We start from the raw sequence: 18156 nt of genomic DNA on the forward strand, positions 1-18156 counted from the left end.
CCGTGGTAGACGCCTACTTTTTTCCTCCCCAGCAACAAAATGCACCACTTAAAATTTTGCACAAATGGAGAAAAGCGACATTAACAAACTGCTATAGGGTAAACAGTAATTTATCATTACCCATTATTATGTATCTGGTGAAATTCAAAAGTAAGGGCCTGATTTACTAAGATCCAAATACCACACGCTAGACAGTGTGCAAAAAATAAAATAGCGTGTACTATGAGCATTGTATGTTGTATGGGATCTAACACTGCATGTGCAATTGAAAAGTGGTGCAGACCGCTTTATTTAAATGAGGATTTTGTGTGCATACGGGCCTTTTACCACAGAGACGATCATTTTCTGCACATTCATGTTATCATGCTCCTACCTGTGTGCGATGTGTTGAACAAGCAGTACACATCTATAATCTGTAGCACCTTTTCTGAAATCGCAATCTAGACAACAAAAACACATTCACACTAACACTTCGTAGTGTGCGTTGTGTGCGTGAGGCTGTGTATTGCTTCACCAGCGCATTTGTGCTGGAATGACTGAAATGCAAGAAAATGCAAAATGATAGACGTCTTTTCGTGTAGGAGTCAGACATATACTATAGTAACATATTTTCTAAACAAAAAAACCCCGAATTAAATTAAAAAAATGCCAACAGACACCCAAACGCATCAATTAAATTTAATCAGCAGCATAAGTCATCCAGCAGTTATAAAATTATAAAAGGACATTTCTGAATAGACAATATTTTTTATTATTTCTGTCAGTCCAAAATGTTGACACTCACAAATATTAGATTCTCGTCTGTCCATCGCAAGCACTGATCCTGCAGCCGTGTGTGGAACTGTCAGTTTGCACGTCCTTCTGCTACGTGCTAAATAAAACACAAAAAAGCGCTTGCAAAAGGGTGATCAGTGTTGATAAATCACATTGCTCGTGCTGTTTGATGTTTACATTTTCTCATCCCAGTATTGTGGCCGTTCTGATGATCAGCATATATTTTGCACGTTAGTGAAGACAGGGCGGAAAAATGGATTGCACGCTGTATTCTGCTCAATCCATTTTGCACACGTATCATGTGCTATCAAGTTTTCACGCGTTTTAGTACACGCAGACCTTTAGTAAATAAGGGCCTAAATGTGCAAGCAATGGCTAAGTTCTGTTATATCGACGTGAGTCAGCCAATGCATGGGACGTTGACTTAAACGGATTCTACTGTTTCTTTGGATAAATAGTGTCTGCCCTGCATGAGATCTTGTGAACATACTCAATTGATTAAATCACATTATTATATCTGTTTTGTGTCCTACGCAGCCAGGAAACTACAAGAGAACGGTGAAGCGGGTAGACGATGGCCATCGACTATGTAATGAGTTGGTCAGCTGTTTCCAGGAACGTGCTAAGATCGAGAAAAGCTATGCTGTGCAGCTGAGTGACTGGGCCAAGAGGTGGAGAAGTGTGGTCGAGAAAGGTTAGCTTCGTCACCAGTGTTGGGTTCGTTACTGAAAACCAGTAACTAGTTACAGTTACTAGTTACTTTATTTCAAAAGTAACTCAGTTACTAACTCAGTTACTTACACCAAAAAGTAATGCGTTACTGTGAAAAGGAGCTATTTAGTTACTTATTTTTTTCTCCTTTTTTTTAAGGCTCCCATTAATGCCCTTTTAGCCTTCGTTTCAGTACTGTTATTGCACTGGAGAATAATACAATCTGTTGATCAACTTGACATGCATTTGCATCACTGAACTCTGCTAAGCAATGTGCTCTACATACAACACACAAAGACAAAGATATGTTTCAAAGGGCCAATTTATTTCAGGCCACAACAAATTGACAAAACTATTTGAAATAGCTGCAACATAACATACATAAGTAACAAACCGCATAATAACAACATAGCTGTAAAGCTGGCTTCACCCAAGGAAGGCACACATGACATACACAAAGCCTAATCAGGCATTTTTTCTCTCTCAAGGAATTGTGAAATAAAATGTATTCAGGAGATCAACACTGTAGTGAAGCCCAGAAGACTCTACACATTTCCCCAGTTTTAGTTTAGAGAAAATGAAAGCTTGGCCTGGCCCACTAGCATCCCTCTTTATGTTTGTGAACTTTATAGTCTATACATTTAGAGTGATGTGATAATCAAACACTCTAGAAGTCTAGAATGAAATAGTATATAAGAGAATTGACAGTGTGTACCTTCAATGATGAGCAGAGGCAGAGTTTGGAGTGTTTTCTTTAGCTCGCTTTCCATGTTTATGTACTCACTGTCCAGGTACTTGGAACATGTTTTCTGTGCCATTTGTTGTTTGACGCCGGTATCATGCTATTTAGCTGCCAGAAAACGGGTGACTCCACTGTAGAAATAGCCTGCATGTCTTCTAGCACATACGCTGCAATGGCTCTATCAATGTTGTCCTGGCTAGCAGTCCCTCCGTTAAAATCCTTAGGTGGAGGTGAAGTGGCATCGGAGTCTGTGTCTCTCTTTACTAGCTTCGTCAAAGCATGTTGCTTATGTGGCGTGGCCAAGTTGGGAGAGTGGCCGTGCCAGCAATCTGAGGGTTACTGGTTCAATCCCCACCTTCTACCATCCTAGTCACGTCCGTTGTGTCCTTGAGCAAGACACTTCAACCTTGCTCCTGATGGGTCCTGGTTAGTGCCTTGCATGGCAGCTCCCGCCATCAGTGTGTGAATGTGTGTGTGAATGGGTGAATGTGGAAACACTGTCAAAGCGCTTTGAGTTCCTGAAAAAGGTAGAAAAGCTATACAAGTATAACCCATTTACCATTTATGTAGCTGTTTCAGCAGATTTGAATTGCTGTTTTGGGCAGTATTCCCGGGTGCGGTCACTGTTGCTACTCACTGCTCCCCTCACCTCCCAGGGGGTGATCAAGGGTGATGGGTCAAATGCAGAGAATAATTTCACCACACCTAGTGTGTGTGTGACAATCATTGTCACTTTAACTTTAAGTAGATGGGATCTTTGATCCAAGACACAACTTACATTTAACTAAAATGTTATTTTCTTTGTGCTCGACAAAAGAAAAGTAGTGACAATGTCTCCATGTTAAGAACCTCGACTTCTGGCTTCGCCATGATGTCTTTTTAGTTGTTATGAGAGTAGTGTGTGTGTGTGTGTGTGGCCCTTTAAGAAATGACAGCATGTGAGGTGAGTGACGTCAGTGAGTGAGTGGGCGAGAGAGGTGAGGGAGCGCAACAGTGGATGCGTGCAGGTGCTCTAGCTTGGTGGATGGCTGCGTGCAAGACACCAATAAAGTCACAAAATTGCAACAAACCGCCGGCCTGGTCATTCACCCTCGAGTCCGGAGCTGTAAAGACCCACTGCCGGGTAAAGTGAAGGGTGTTAGCCCCGAAGTACATAGGCCCTGGAGGAACGTCTCCCCTGCGCTCCGCTCCTCGGTCGAGGAAAGCACGCCTTTTCTTTTCCTTGTGAGACAGAAGGACGACACTTCTTCTGTTTCTAGCCGATACTGCGTTATTTTACGTTATTTTTTAATGTAGTAACGCATCATGTAGTAACGATAACTGAGTTAGTGAATATAAAAAAATAACGTGTTAGATTACTAGTTACCGCCGAAACTAACGGCGTTACAGTAACGCGTTACTTAGTAACGCGTTAGTCCCAACACTGTTCGTCACACATGCTACAGCAGGGCATCCACCATATACAGGTAAAAGCCAGTAAATTAGAATATTTTGAAAAACTTGATTTATTTCAGTAATTGCATTCAAAAGGTGTAACTTGTACATTATATTTATTCATTGCACACAGACTGATGCATTCAAATGTTTATTTCATTTAATTTTGATGATTTGAAGTGGCAACAAATGAAAATCCAAAATTCCGTGTGTCACAAAATTAGAATATTACTTAAGGCTAATACAAAAAAGGGATTTTTAGAAATGTTGGCCAACTGAAAAGTATGAAAATGAAAAATATGAGCATGTACAATACTCAATACTTGGTTGGAGCTCCTTTTGGAAACAGAGTGGACCGACACCAGCTGGACTGCTGCTGAGTGGTCCAAAGTCATGTTTTCTGACGAAAGCAAATTTTGCATTTCCTTTGAAAATCGAGGTCCCAGAGTCTGGAGGAAGACAGGAGAGGCACAGGATCCACGTTGCCTGAAGTCTAGTGTAAAGTTTCCACCATCAGTGATGGTTTGGGGTGCCATGTCATCTGCTGGTGTCAGTCCACTCTGTTTCCTGAGATCCATGGTCAACGCAGCCGTCTACCAGCAAGTTTTAGAGCACTTCATGCTTCCTGCTGCTGACCTGCTCTATGGAGATGGAGATTTCAAGTTCCAACAGGACTTGGCGCCTGCACACAGCGCAAAATCTACCCGTGCCTGGTTTACGGACCATGGTATTTCTGTTCTAAATTGGCCCGCCAACTCCCCTGACCTTAGCCCCATAGAAAATCTGTGGGGTATTGTAAAAAGGAAGATGCAGAATGCCAGACCCAAAAACGCAGAAGAGTTGAAGGCCACTATCAGAGCAACCTGGGCTCTCATAACACCTGAGCAGTGCCAGAAACTCATCGACTCCATGCCACGCCGCATTAACGCAGTAATTGAGGCAAAAGGAGCTCCAACCAAGTATTGAGTATTGTACATGCTCATATTTTTCATTTTCATACTTTTCAGTTGGCCAACATTTCTAAAAATCCCTTTTTTGTATTAGCCTTAAGTAATATTCTAATTTTGTGACACACGGAATTTTGGATTTTCATTTGTTGCCACTTCAAATCATCAAAATTAAATGAAATAAACATTTGAATGCATCAGTCTGTGTGCAATGAATAAATATAATGTACAAGTTACACCTTTTGAATGCAATTACTGAAATAAATCAAGTTTTTCAAAATATTCTAATTTACTGGCTTTTACCTGTACTGTAGATGCAACATTAAAAAAGACAACAAACAGTAATTGAACAATTAAAAGTGTAAAGATTAGCGGACTCTTGGTATGTGTGACATTATTGGCGTGTGGGGACCAACTAAACATAATGTGGTAGATGGGAAAATCAGGTCGGACCTGCTTGACATTTTTAACCCACAATTGGGGAATTTGATTCTCACATTCTTAATCATTTACACTCGTTTACATTATGTCATTTAAATTTTGTTAATTTTTTGGTAAAGACAAATGTCTTGAAAATAATTAAATATCAATAAACAAATAGGAGTTTGGAAAAATGACAATACTTAGCTTGTGTAGTGTAAAATTGTGTAATAAAGACAGTAATACAAGTAAAGATTAAATAAGAGTAATACAGTAAATTGTTAATGAAGAAAAACTAAGTGAGGCAATTAAATGTGGTTATTGCTAATTGTAAAATGTGAACAAAAGAATCAGCTTAACCTGTTTTTCATAGGACGTGTAGAAATGTTTGAGTTTGTACTTCCAATATGATTTTATTTCCCTTTCCTAATTGTATTTGTTTTTATTAATAAACTATCCCTTTATGATTTCACAAGGAAAACAAATAATCTTCAACTAGTTTCTTTGTATTATTAAAAGGGGTTTAACGATATTTAGCCTTTGAATCAAATCGTGTCATTCATAATGAGACAAACAGTGTTATTTAATCAAATCATAAACATTACAAATGACATTCAATCCTCTAGAAATACCCTTTGCCAAGCTTCAAGTATTGATGCCCTTATTCTAATAATTGACATAATTGACCAACTACATTTGTGATTTAGTGCAACAGTTATAAGGTTTAAGGACCTTTTAACACATCAGTAATTGAGTCATAGTTTGCTATGACTAGTCTGCGAACACCAACCTCCATAGATTGCAAATTGGCCTTAAATCAAATTAAAGAGTTTTCAAAGAGTTGTTCATTGCTCGTTCTCATCACTTAGGGCCTCAGTATGGTACCCTGGAGAAGGCGTGGCATGCATTCATGCAGGCAGCCGATCGGCTGTGTGAGCTGCATCAAGAACTGCGTGACCAACTGGTTGGAGAAGACAGTGAGAAGGTGCGATGTTGGCAGAAAGAAGCCTACCACAAACAGATGATGGGAAGTTTCAGGGAGACTAAGGAGGCTGACGAAGGCTTCCGCAAAGCCCAGAAACCATGGGTCCGCAAATTAAAAGAGGTTTGATACGTCTTTTTTTTATACTTTTTTGGTGATGCAGTGAATCCGGAAAGTATTCACAGCGTTCTACCTTTTCCACATTTTGTTATATCTCTTATGTTATGTTACGTAAGCTGTGGAAATGTTTTTCAGCAGCAGAAACTGGGAAAAACTAGTCAGGATAAAGGGAAAGATGAATGGACCAATATACAGAGACATCCTGGATGAAAACCAACACTTCCCATCCAATCTGATGGAGCTTGATGGGTGATGCAAGTAGGAATGGGCGATACTGCCCAAAGATAGGTGTTCCAAGCTTGTGGCATCATATAAAAAAAGATTGAGGCTGTAATTGTCTAATTAACGACGCCCTGCGCGACACTATTGATAGTATAGCACCGCTAAAACAAAAAAGAGCCCCTAAAAGGCGCACCCCATGGTTTACAGAAGAAACTAGAGCCCATAAATCATCATGTAGAAAGCTGGAACGCAAATGGCGCGCTACTAAACTTGAGGTTTTCCATCAAGCATGGAGTGATAGTTTAATAACTTATAAACACATGCTTACCCTAGCTAAAGCTAAATATTACTCAAATCTCATCCACCTCAACAAAAATGATCCAAAATTTTTGTTTAGTACAGTAGCATCGCTAACCCAACAAGGGACTCCTCCCAGTAGCTCCACCCACTCAGCAGATGATTTTATGAATTTCTTTCATAAGAAAATTGAACTCATTAGAAAGGAGATTAAAGACAATGCATCGCAGCTACAACTGGGTTCTATTAACACAGATACGACTGTATCTACGAAGGATACCGCCCTCCAAAATAGTTTCTCTCTCTTTGATGAAATAACACTAGAGGAATTGTTAAGATGTGTCAATGGGACAAAACAAACAACATGTTTACTTGACCCATTTCCTGGGAAACTTATTAAGGAGCTTTTTGTATTATTAGGTCCATCAGTGCTAAATATTATAAACTTATCACTTTCCTCTGGCACTGTTCCACTAGCATTCAAAAAAGCGGTTATTCATCCTTTGCTCAAAAGACCTAACCTCGATCCTGACCTCATGGTAAACTACCGGCCGGTGTCCCACCTTCCGTTTATCTCGAAAATCCTCGAAAAAATTGTCGCACAGCAGCTAAATGAACACTTAATGTCTAACAATCTCTGTGAACCTTTTCAATCCGGTTTCAGGGCAAATCACTCTACGGAGACAGCCCTCGCAAAAATGACTAATGATCTACTGCTAACGATGGATTCTGATGCGTCATCTATGTTGCTGCTTCTTGATCTTAGCGCTGCTTTCGATACCGTCGATCATAACATTTTATTAGAGCGTATCAAAACACGTATTGGTATGTCAGACTTAGCCTTGTCGTGGTTTAACTCTTATCTTACTGACAGGATGCAGTGCGTCTCCCATAACAATGTGACCTCGGACTATGTTAAGGTAACGTGCGGAGTCCCCCAAGGTTCGGTTCTTGGCCCTGCACTCTTTAGTATTTACATGTTGCCGCTAGGCGACATCATACGCAAATACGGTGTTAGCTTTCATTGCTATGCTGATGACACCCAACTCTACATGCCCCTAAAGCTGACCAACACGCCGGATTGTAGTCAGCTGGAGGCGTGTCTTAATGAAATTAAACAATGGATGTCCGCTAACTTCTTGCAACTCAACACTAAGAAAACGGAAATGCTGATTATCGGTCCTGCTAAACACCGACATTTATTTGATAATACCACCTTAACATTTGACAACCAAACAATTACACAAAGCGACTCGGTAAAGAATCTGGGTATTATCTTCCACCCAACTCTCTCCTTTGAGTCACACATTAAGAGTGTTACTAAAACGGCCTTCTTTCATCTCCGTAATATCGCTAAAATTCGTTCCATTTTGTCCACTAGCGACGCTGAGATCATTATTCATGCGTTCGTTACGTCTCGTCTCGATTACTGTAACGTATTATTTTCTCCAAGGTTTCTCATAGTCATTCACATTGACGTCCCACTGGGGTGAGTTTTTCCTTGCCCTTATGTGGGCTATACCGAGGATGTCGTTGTGGCTTGTGCAGCCCTTTGAGACACTTGTGATTTAGGGCTATATAAATAAACATTGATTGATTGATTGATTGAACTAAGAGTTGAGCAAAGGCTGTGAATACTTTATACGTTTTGTTTTTATATTTAATACATTTGCAATTTTAAAAAAAAACCAAAACTTTTCACCTTGTTATTATGGGGTATTGTCTGTCAAATTTTGAAGACAAAAATTAATTTATTACATTTTAGAATCAGGCTGTAACATAACAAAATGTGGAAAAAGTGAATTGCTGTGATTTTCCGGATGCACTGTAGGTGTTAGAAGGCTTTTAAAAGTATGTGTTATCTTTGTTTTGTTTAGGTGGACTCAACTAAAAAGAGTTATCATCAGGCCAAGAAGGAGGAATGGACAGCCATTAATAGGGAAAGCCACGCTAAGGCCGACACATCCAAGTCTCAAGAGGAAGTCAGCAAATACACGACTCGGGTGGAGCGCTGCAACCAGGAGGCTGAAAAAGTACAACGCTTACATGCACACATACATTCTTGAAACCTTACACACGACTGTGCAGGTGTTTTTTGTTTTACGACATTCCGTAGTTACACGCTTTCAAAGTAATTTCAAATCGAATTTTAATCCGTACAGTCAATGCGCATGGCAGAAGAATACATACAGCATGTGCCTCACGTACGGCTGTACTGAGCAAGGATAGCGTTGTCATTAGTCACATTTTTGCCTAAATGGTCCTAAAAACTTAGAAAGAGGAGAAACGCTCACCAATATAGGCCACACTTTTGGTGTCAACCCTTCAACTTTGATGCGCATCTTAGGGTGCTAGTGTTGTGACTTGAATAGCATAATCAACACTATCCTTGTGAGCGTTATCTTGAAAGATTGTTGTGAACTTTGTAATGTAAAACATGGAGAATAAGTGAAAGTGAAGTGTAAGTCTGGTGCTAGTTTGCACAACCTTAATGTTCAGGGTTAAGCTGCTCGCGGGGACGATAAAGCAGCAAGTGAGTTTCCTGATGCGGATGGCTGAGATTACAAAAAAGGGATAAAAGGATTAAATTGTTTACTGTTAATTGCAGTTGTATTTAATCATTATCCATCCATCCATCCATCTTCTTCCGCTTATCCGAGGTCGGGTCGCGGGGGCAGCAGCCTAAGCAGGGAAGCCCAGCCTTTCCTCTCCCCAGCCACTTCGTCCAGCTCCTCCCGGGGGATCCCGAGGCGTTCCCAGGCCAGCCGGGAGACATAGTCTTCCCAACGTGTCCTGGGTCTTCCCCGTGGCCTCCTACCGGTCGGACGTGCCCGAAACACCTCCCGAGGGAGGCGTTCGGGTGGCATCCTGACGAGATGCCCGAACCACCTCATCTGGCTCCTCTCGATGTGGAGGAGCAGCGGCTTTACTTTGAGCTCCCCCCGGATGACAGAGCTTCTCACCCTATCTCTAAGGGAGAGCCCCGCCACCCGGCGGAGGAAACTCATTTCGGCCGCTTGTACCCGTGATCTTGTCCTTTCGGTCATGACCCAAAGCTCATGACCATAGGTGAGGATGGGAACGTAGATCGACCGGTAAATCGAGAGCTTTGCCTTCTGGCTCAGCTCCTTCTTCACCACAACGGATCGATACAGCGTCCGCATTACTGAAGATGCCGCACCGATCCGCCTGTCGATCTCACGATCCACTCTTCCCTCACTCGTGAACAAGACTCCTAGGTACTTGAACTCCTCCACTTGGGGCAAGATCTCCTCCCCAACCCGGAGATGGCACTCCACCCTTTTCCGGGCGAGAACCATGGACTCGGATTTGGAGGTTAATCATTATATTTATTTGTTTTATTACTGTATTTTATAAACTTCATATATTGTATGCACAGTGTGAGTGATTTAAGTGGTAATTTAGGTGTACATTCCGATTTACACAAATATTCACCGTACAACGTGATGTAGGAACCTCGGTCCGATTAACTTTTGCTTTTAATCTTTGAGGCATTGCAATTGTCCCTGAATACTTGTTGAAACTCGGTTAACAGTACATAAGTTTATGCAGTAGTTTTACAAATACTACGGATGTTTCGATTAGGGGTTTTATACTGTCGATTCCGATATTAATCACCTGTATTAACTGTATATTTTTGTATGTATTTATGATAAGTGCTATTGGCAGTGTAACATTATCAACACACTACTAGTTTTGTATTCCATTTTATTACATACAGGTGATCAAAACAAAGTCAATAGTACACAATAAAATAAACAAAGCAAAAAATACTGTCTACCTCTCATTTAAACCCTTGTTTACTGTCCAGTGACCTAGTCTGCATTTGTAAACATTTACAAAAACAATTATTTTGTGAAATAAAAATATCTACCTTATCACTATAGTATCAATCATATACTGATACTACCCTTGGTATCGACACCGCAGATGTATGAATCAATCTGCCCTCCTCTTACGTGTTGTGTATTCCTGGCCTCAATCAATCAATCAATCAATGTTTATTTATATAGCCCTAAATCACAAGTGTCTCAAAGGGCTGCACAAGCCACAACGACATCCTCAGTATAGCCCACATAAGGGCAAGGAAAAACTCACCCCAGTGGGACGTCGATGTGAATGACTGAGAAACCTTTGAGAGGACCGCATATGTGGGTAACCCCCACCCCCTCTAGGGAGACCGAATGCAATGGATGTCGAGTGGGTCTAACATAATATTGTGAGAGTCCAGTCCATAGTGGATCCAGCATAACAGTAAGAGTCCAGTCCACAGTGGGGTCAGCAGGAAACCATCCCGAGCGGAGACGGGTCAGCAGCGCAGAGATGTTCCCAACCGATATACAGGCGAGCGGTCCACCCCGGGTCCCGACCCCGGACAGCCAGCACCCCATCCATGGCCACCGGATCTGTGTGTCTCCCCTTCCACAAAGGATAGGGGGGAACAGAGGAGAAAAGAAAAGAAACGGCAGATCAACTGGTCTAAAAAAGGGGGGCTATTCAAAGGCTAGAGTATACAAATGAGTTTTGAGATGGGACTTAAATGTTTCTACTGAGGTAGCATCTCTAACTGTTACCGGGAGGGCATTCCATAGTGCTGGAGCCCGAATAGAAAACGCTCTACAGCCCGCAGACTTTTTTTGGGCTCTGGGAATCACTAATAAGCCGGAGTTCTTTGAACGCAGAATTCTTGCCGGGACATATGGTACAATGCAATCGACAAGATAGGACGGAGCTAGACCGTGTAGTATTTTATACGTAAGTAGTAAAACCTTAAAGTCACATCTTAAGTGCACAGGAAGCCAGTGCAGGTGAGCCAGTATAGGCGTAATATGATCAAACTTTCTTGTTCTTGTCAAAAGTCTAGCAGCCGCATTTTGTACCAACTGTAATCTTTTAATGCTAGACATAGGGAGACCCGAAAATAATACGTTACAGTAATCGAGACGAGACGTAACGAACGCATGAATAATGATCTCAGTGTCGCTAGTGGACAAAATGGAACGAATTTTAGCGATATTACGGAGATGAAAGAAGGCCGTTTTAGTAACACTCTTAATGTGTGACTCAAAGGAGAGAGTTGGGTGGAAGATAATACCCAGATTCTTTACTGAGTCGCTTTGTGTAATTGTTTGGTTGTCAAATGTTAAGGTGGTATTATCAAATAAATGTCGGTGTTTAGCAGGACCGATAATCAGCATTTCCGTTTTCTTAGTGTTGAGTTGCAAGAAGTTAGCGGACATCCATTGTTTAATTTCATTAAGACACGCCTCCAGCTGACTACAATCCGGCGTGTTGGTCAGCTTTAGGGGCATCACACGTTAATGTTAATGTTATGTTGGTAGTAGTTACTTTCTGCTGCAGCGTGGTTCCATCTAGACTTCTTAAAGTTTACAAAGCTCTTATTCTTTTCTCCTGCTTGCTCTTACTACAATACTTGATATAACGTACTCTAAAAATGTATTTGCCACGATGGAGGTGATGATTTTAACTTAGGGGAGCTGCTCCACTATTGTGTATGGAGATACAATGTAATGGTTTAAGTTTATTTCGAACATGCATACAATTACAACATAATACATCACAGTTTCCAGTTTCTCTTTCAACCTGTTCGAAAAGGAGTAGGAAGAAGCAAGGCTTATTTATTCCTACCCCTTTTCCATTCTTAGCAATTGCTAACATGTTTAATAACTTCCTGTTCTTAATTTGTACACAATTTACTCCATACATAATAAAATCAAATAAATAAATAAAAAACTACATAACAAATAAATATTACTGAAGTAAGTCGTATATACTATTATTGGCGGCGTGGCTCGGTTGGTAGAGCGGCCGTGCCAGCAACTTGAGGGTTCCAGGTTTGATCCCCGCTTCTGCCATTCTAGTCACTGGGTTTCACTATGTAAAGCGCTTTGAGTCTTTAGAGAAAAGCTCTATATAAATATAATTCACATTCACTTTATTTCATATAGTGAGATGAATAAGATTATCTAATTTTTGATAAATTCAAAATGATGATGATTCTTCTTTTTTGTACTTAGTAAACACTTTGAGTTTCTTCAAATGGATCATACTACAAACCCCGTTTCCATACGAGTTGGGAAATTGTGTTAGATGTAAATATAAACGGAATACAATGATTTTCAAATCCTTTTCAACCCATATTCAATTGAATGCACTACAAAGACAATATATTTAATAATAATTAACTTAGAATTTCATGGCTGCAACACGTGCCAAAGTAGTTGGGAAAGGGCATGTTCACCACTGTGTTACATCACCTTTTCTTTTAACAACACTCAATAAACGATTGGGAACTGAGGAAACTAATTGTTGAAGCTTTGAAAGTGGAATTCTTTCCCATTCTTGTTTTATGTAGAGCTTCAGTCGTTCAACAGTCCGGGGTCTCCGCTGTCGTATTTTACGCTTTATAATGCGCCACACATTTTCGATGGGAGACAGGTCTGGACTGCAGGCGGGCAAGGAAAGTACCCGCACTCTTTTTTTTTTACGAAGCCACGCTGTTGTACTCCTCTCTGAGCTGCCACCTTACCGTGGTAGAGGAGTTTGCGTGTCCCAATGATCCTAGGAGCTATGTTGTCCGGGGGCTTCCATGCCCCCTGGTAGGGTCTCCCAAGACAAACAGGTCCTAGGTGAGGGATCGGACAAAGAGCAGCTCGAAGACTTCTATGGAAATGCAAGAACCGAGACTCAGATTTCCCTCGCCCGGACGCGGGTCACCGGGGCCCCCCTCCGGAGCCAGGCCCGGAGTTGGGGCACGATGGCGAGCGCCTGGTGGCCGGGCCTGTCCCCATGGGGCCCGGCCGGGCACAGCCCGAAGAGGCAACGTGGGTCCCCCCTCCAATGGGCTCACCACCCATAGCAGGGGCCATAGAGGTCGGGTGCAATGTGAGCTGGGCGGCAGCCGAAGGCAGGGCACTTGGCGGTCCGATCCTCGGCTACAGAAGCTAGCTCTTGGGACGTGGAACGTCACCTCGCTGGGGGGGAAGGAGCCTGAGCTAGTGCGAGAGGTAGAGAAGTTCCGGTTGGATATAGTCGGACTCACCTCAACGCACAGCAAGGGCTCCGGAACCAGTTCTCTCGAGAGGGGCTGGACTCTTTTCCACTCTGGCGTTGCCAGCAGTGAGAGGCGACGGGCTGGGGTGGCAATTCTTGTTGCCCCCCGGCTCAGAGCCTGCACGTTGGAGTTCAACCCGGTGGACGAGAGGGTAGCTTCCCTCCGCCTTCGGGTGGGGGGGACGGGTCCTGACTGTTGTTTGCGCTTACGCGCCAAACAGCAGCTCAGAGTACCCACCGTTTTTGGATTCACTCGAGGGAGTACTTGAGGGTGCTCCCCTGGGTAATTCCCTCGTTCTACTGGGGAACTTCAACGCTCATATTGGCAACGACAGTGAAACCTGGAGAGGCGTGATTGGGAAGAATGGCCGCCCGGATCTGAACCCGAGTGGTGTTTTGTTATTGGACTTTTGTGCCCGTCACGGATTTTCCATAACGAACACCATGTTCAAGCATAAGGGTGTCCATATGTGCACTTGGCACCAGGACACCCTAGGCCGCAGTTCTATGATCGACTTTGTAGTTGTGTCATCGGATTTGCGGCCTCATGTTTTGGACACTCGGGTGAAGAGAGGGGCGGAGCTTTCTACCGATCACCACTTGGTGGTGAGTTGGCTGCGATGGTGGGGGAGGATGCCGGACGGACCTGGCAGGCCCAAACGCATTGTGAGGGTTTGCTGGGAACGTCTGGCAGAGTCTCCTGTCAGAGAGAGTTTCAATTCCCACCTCCGGAAGAACTTTGAACATGTCACGAGGGAGGTGCTGGACATTGAGTCCGAGTGGACCATGTTCCGCACCTCTATTGTCGAGGCGGCTGATTGGAGCTGTGGCCGCAAGGTAGTTGGTGCCTGTCGTGGCGGTAATCCTAGAACCCGTTGGTGGACATGGGCGGTGAGGGATGCCGTCAAGCTGAAGAAGGAGTCCTATCGGGTTCTTTTGGCTCATGGGACTCCTGAGGCAGCGGACAGGTACCGACAGGCCAAGCGGTGTGCGGCTTCAGCGGTCGCGGAGGCAAAAACTCGGACATGGGAGGAGTTCGGGGAAGCCATGGAAAACGACTTCCGGACGGCTTCGAAGCGATTCTGGACCACCATCCGCCGCCTCAGGAAGGGGAAGCAGTGCACTACCAACACCGTGTATGGTGAGGATGGTGTTCTGCTGACCTCGACTGCGGAAGTTGTGGATCGGTGGAGGGAATACTTCGAAGACCTCCTCAATCCCACCAACACGTCTTCCTATGAGGAATCAGTGCCTGGGGAATCTGTGGTGGGCTCTCCTATTTCTGGGGCTGAGGTTGCTGAGGTAGTTAAAAAGCTCCTCGGTGGCAAGGCCCCGGGGGTGGATGAGATCCGCCCGGAGTTCCTTAAGGCTCTGGATGCTGTGGGGCTGTCTTGGTTGACAAGACTCTGCAGCATCGCGTGGACATCGGGGGCAGTACCTTTTGGATTGGCAGACCGGGGTGGTGGTTCCTCTCTTTAAAAAGGGGAACCGGAGGGTGTGTTCTAACTATCGTGGGATCACACTCCTCAGCCTTCCCGGTAAGGTCTATTCAGGTGTACTGGAGAGGAGGCTACGCCGGATAGTCGAACCTCGGATTCAGGAGGAACAGTGTGGTTTTCGTCCTGGTCGTGGAACTGTGGACCAGCTCTATACTCTCGGCAGGGTCCTTGAGGGTGCATGGGAGTTTGCCCAACCAGTCTACATGTGCTTTGTGGACTTGGAGAAGGCATTCGACCGTGTCCCTCGGGAAGTCCTGTGGGGAGTGCTCAGAGAATATGGGGTTTCGGACTGTCTGATTGTGGCGGTCCGCTCCCTGTATGATCAGTGTCAGAGCTTGGTTCGCATTGCCGGCAGTAAGTCGGACACGTTTCCGGTGAGGGTTGGACTCCGCCAAGGCTGCCCTTTGTCACCGATTCTGTTCATAACTTTTATGGACAGAATTTCTAGGCGCAGTCAAGGCGTTGAGGGGATCTGGTTTGGTGGCTGCAGGATTAGGTCTCTGCTTTTTGCAGATGATGTGGTCCTGATGGCTTCATCTAGCCAGGATCTTCAGCTCTCACTGGATCGGTTCGCAGCTGAGTGTGAAGCGACTGGGATGAGAATCAGCACCTCCAAGTCCGAGTTCATGGTTCTCGCCCGGAAAAGGGTGGAGTGCCATCTCCGGGTTGGGGAGGAGATCTTGCCCCAAGTGGAGGAGTTCAAGTACCTCGGAGTCTTGTTCACGAGTGAGGGAAGAGTGGATCGTGAGATCGACAGGCGGATCGGTGCGGCGTCTTCAGTAATGCGGACGCTGTATCGATCCGTTGTGGTGAAGAAGGAGCTGAGCCGGAAGGCAAAGCTCTCAATTTACCGGTCGATCTACGTTCCCATCCTCACCTATGGTCATGAGCTTTGGGTTATGACCGAAAGGACAAGATCACGGGTACAAGCGGCCAAAATGAATTTCCTCCGCCGGGTGGTGGGGCTCTCCCTTAGAGATAGGGTGAGAAGCTCTGTCATCCGGGGGGAGCTCAAAGTAAAGCCGCTGCTCCTCCACATCGAGAGGAGCCAGATGAGGTGGTTCGGGCATCTGGTCAGGATGCCACCCGAGCGCCTCCCTAGGGAGTTGTTTAGGGCACGCCCGACCGGTAGGAGGCCACGGGGAAGACCCAGGACACGTTGGGAAGACTGTCTCCCGGCTGGCCTGGGAACGCCTCGGGATCCCCCGGGAGGAGCTGGACGAAGTGGCTGGGGAGAGGGAAGTCTGGGCTTCCCTGCTTAGGCTGCTGCCCCCGCGACCCGACCTCGGATAAGCGGAAGAAGATGGATGGATGGATGGCACGCTGTTGTAACACGTGCTGAATGTGGCTTGGCAATGTCTTGCTGAAATAAGCAGGGGCGTCCATGAAAAAGTTGGCGCTTAGATGGCAGCATATGTTGTTCCAAAACCTGTATGTACCTTTCAGCATTAATGGTGCCTTCACAGATGTGTAAGTTACCCATGCCTTGGGCACTAATGCACCCCCATACCATCACAGATGCTGGCTTTTGAACTTTGTGTCGATAGCAGTCTGGATGGTTCGCTTCCCCTTTGGTCCGGATGACACGATGTCGAATATTTCCAAAAACAATTTGAAATGTGGACTTGTCAGACCACAGAACACTTTTCCACTTTGCATCAGTCCATTTTAGATGATCTCGGGCCCAGAGAAGCCGGCGGCGTTTCTGGGTGTTGTCGATAAATGGCTTTCGCTTTGCATAGTAGAGCTTTAACTTGCACTTACAGATGTAGCGACGAACTGTATTTAGTGACAGTGGTTTTCTGAAGTGTTCCTGAGCCCATGTGGTGATATCCTTTAGGGATTGGTGTCGGTTTTTGATACAGTGCCGTCTGAGGGATCGAAGGTCACGGTCATTCAATGTTGGTTTCCGGCCATGCCGCTTACGTGGAGTGATTTCTCCAGATTCTCTGAACCTTTTGATGATATTATGGACCGTAAATGTTGAAATCCCTAAATTTCTTGCAATTGCACTTTGAGAAACGTTGTTCTTAAACTGTTTGACTATTTGCTCATGCAGTTGTGGACAAAGGGGTGTACCTCGCCCCATCCTTTCTTGTGAAAGACTGAGCATTTTTTGGGAAGCTGTTTTTATACCCAATCATGGCACCCACCTGTTCCCAATTAGCCTGCACACCTGTGGGATGTTCCAAATAAGTGTTTTGATGAATATTCTTCAACTTTATCAGTATTTATTGCCACCTTTCCCAACTTCTTTGTCACGTGTTGCTGGCATCAAATTCTAAAGTTAATGATTATTTGCAAACATTTTTTTTTTTTATCAGTTTGAACATCAAATATGTTGTCCTTGTAGTGCATTCAACTGAATATGGGTTGAAAATGATTAGCAAATCATTGTATTCCGTTTATATTTACATCCAACACAATTTCCCAACTCAAGGAAACAGGGTTTGTAGTATATTGTTTGACTTCTTTACCTAATCCATTGCATAATTTAATTCCACATATTAGCTGCAGATAGTTGCAATTAACTGCTAGCCGCTTGTTAGCCAAGAGATAATAAAGATTTAAAAAAATGTAAGCCAAAGGGGACTTCAGTGATCGGCTTTAAAAAGTATTAATTAGCAAGAGTCGATCACATACTTTTTCACGAAAATTGGCCAATACTGATCGGTGCATCTCTAATAAATAACTATTGCTACCCACATGTTATTGGACTATTATTATGGATTATGGAAATTGTGTTACAAAGAATGAAATTCTGGGAAAAACCCCCACAGTGGGCCCATGTGGAGCTGCTCTTGTACCAATCTGGGTGTGTCAGGGAGTATAGAAAAACATGCCGTGTGTAGTCATTTTGTGACTTTGAAATATGACCGTACTTGTTTCCTGTGTTTTCTGCTCTCAAGATAG

General features: G+C 44.0%; 1 protein-coding gene across 6 annotated transcripts in view; it reads left to right on the forward strand.

Moving 5' to 3' along the window:
• pacsin3 (protein kinase C and casein kinase substrate in neurons 3) overlaps positions 1 to 18156 on the forward strand; it is a 126967-nt gene that overhangs the window by 35253 nt on the left and 73558 nt on the right. For all 6 annotated transcript variants that reach the window (XM_061975064.1, XM_061975063.1, XM_061975062.1 and 3 more), the window contains 3 exons: positions 1312 to 1468; positions 5898 to 6133; positions 8527 to 8682. In XM_061975064.1, coding sequence (XP_061831048.1) covers positions 1312 to 1468; positions 5898 to 6133; positions 8527 to 8682 — 549 coding nt within the window. The remainder of the gene's footprint in view (positions 1 to 1311; positions 1469 to 5897; positions 6134 to 8526; positions 8683 to 18156) is intronic.

The sequence above is a fragment of the Nerophis lumbriciformis genome, linkage group LG15 (assembly GCF_033978685.3).
Source record: "Nerophis lumbriciformis linkage group LG15, RoL_Nlum_v2.1, whole genome shotgun sequence".
Lineage (NCBI taxonomy): Eukaryota > Metazoa > Chordata > Actinopteri > Syngnathiformes > Syngnathidae > Nerophis > Nerophis lumbriciformis.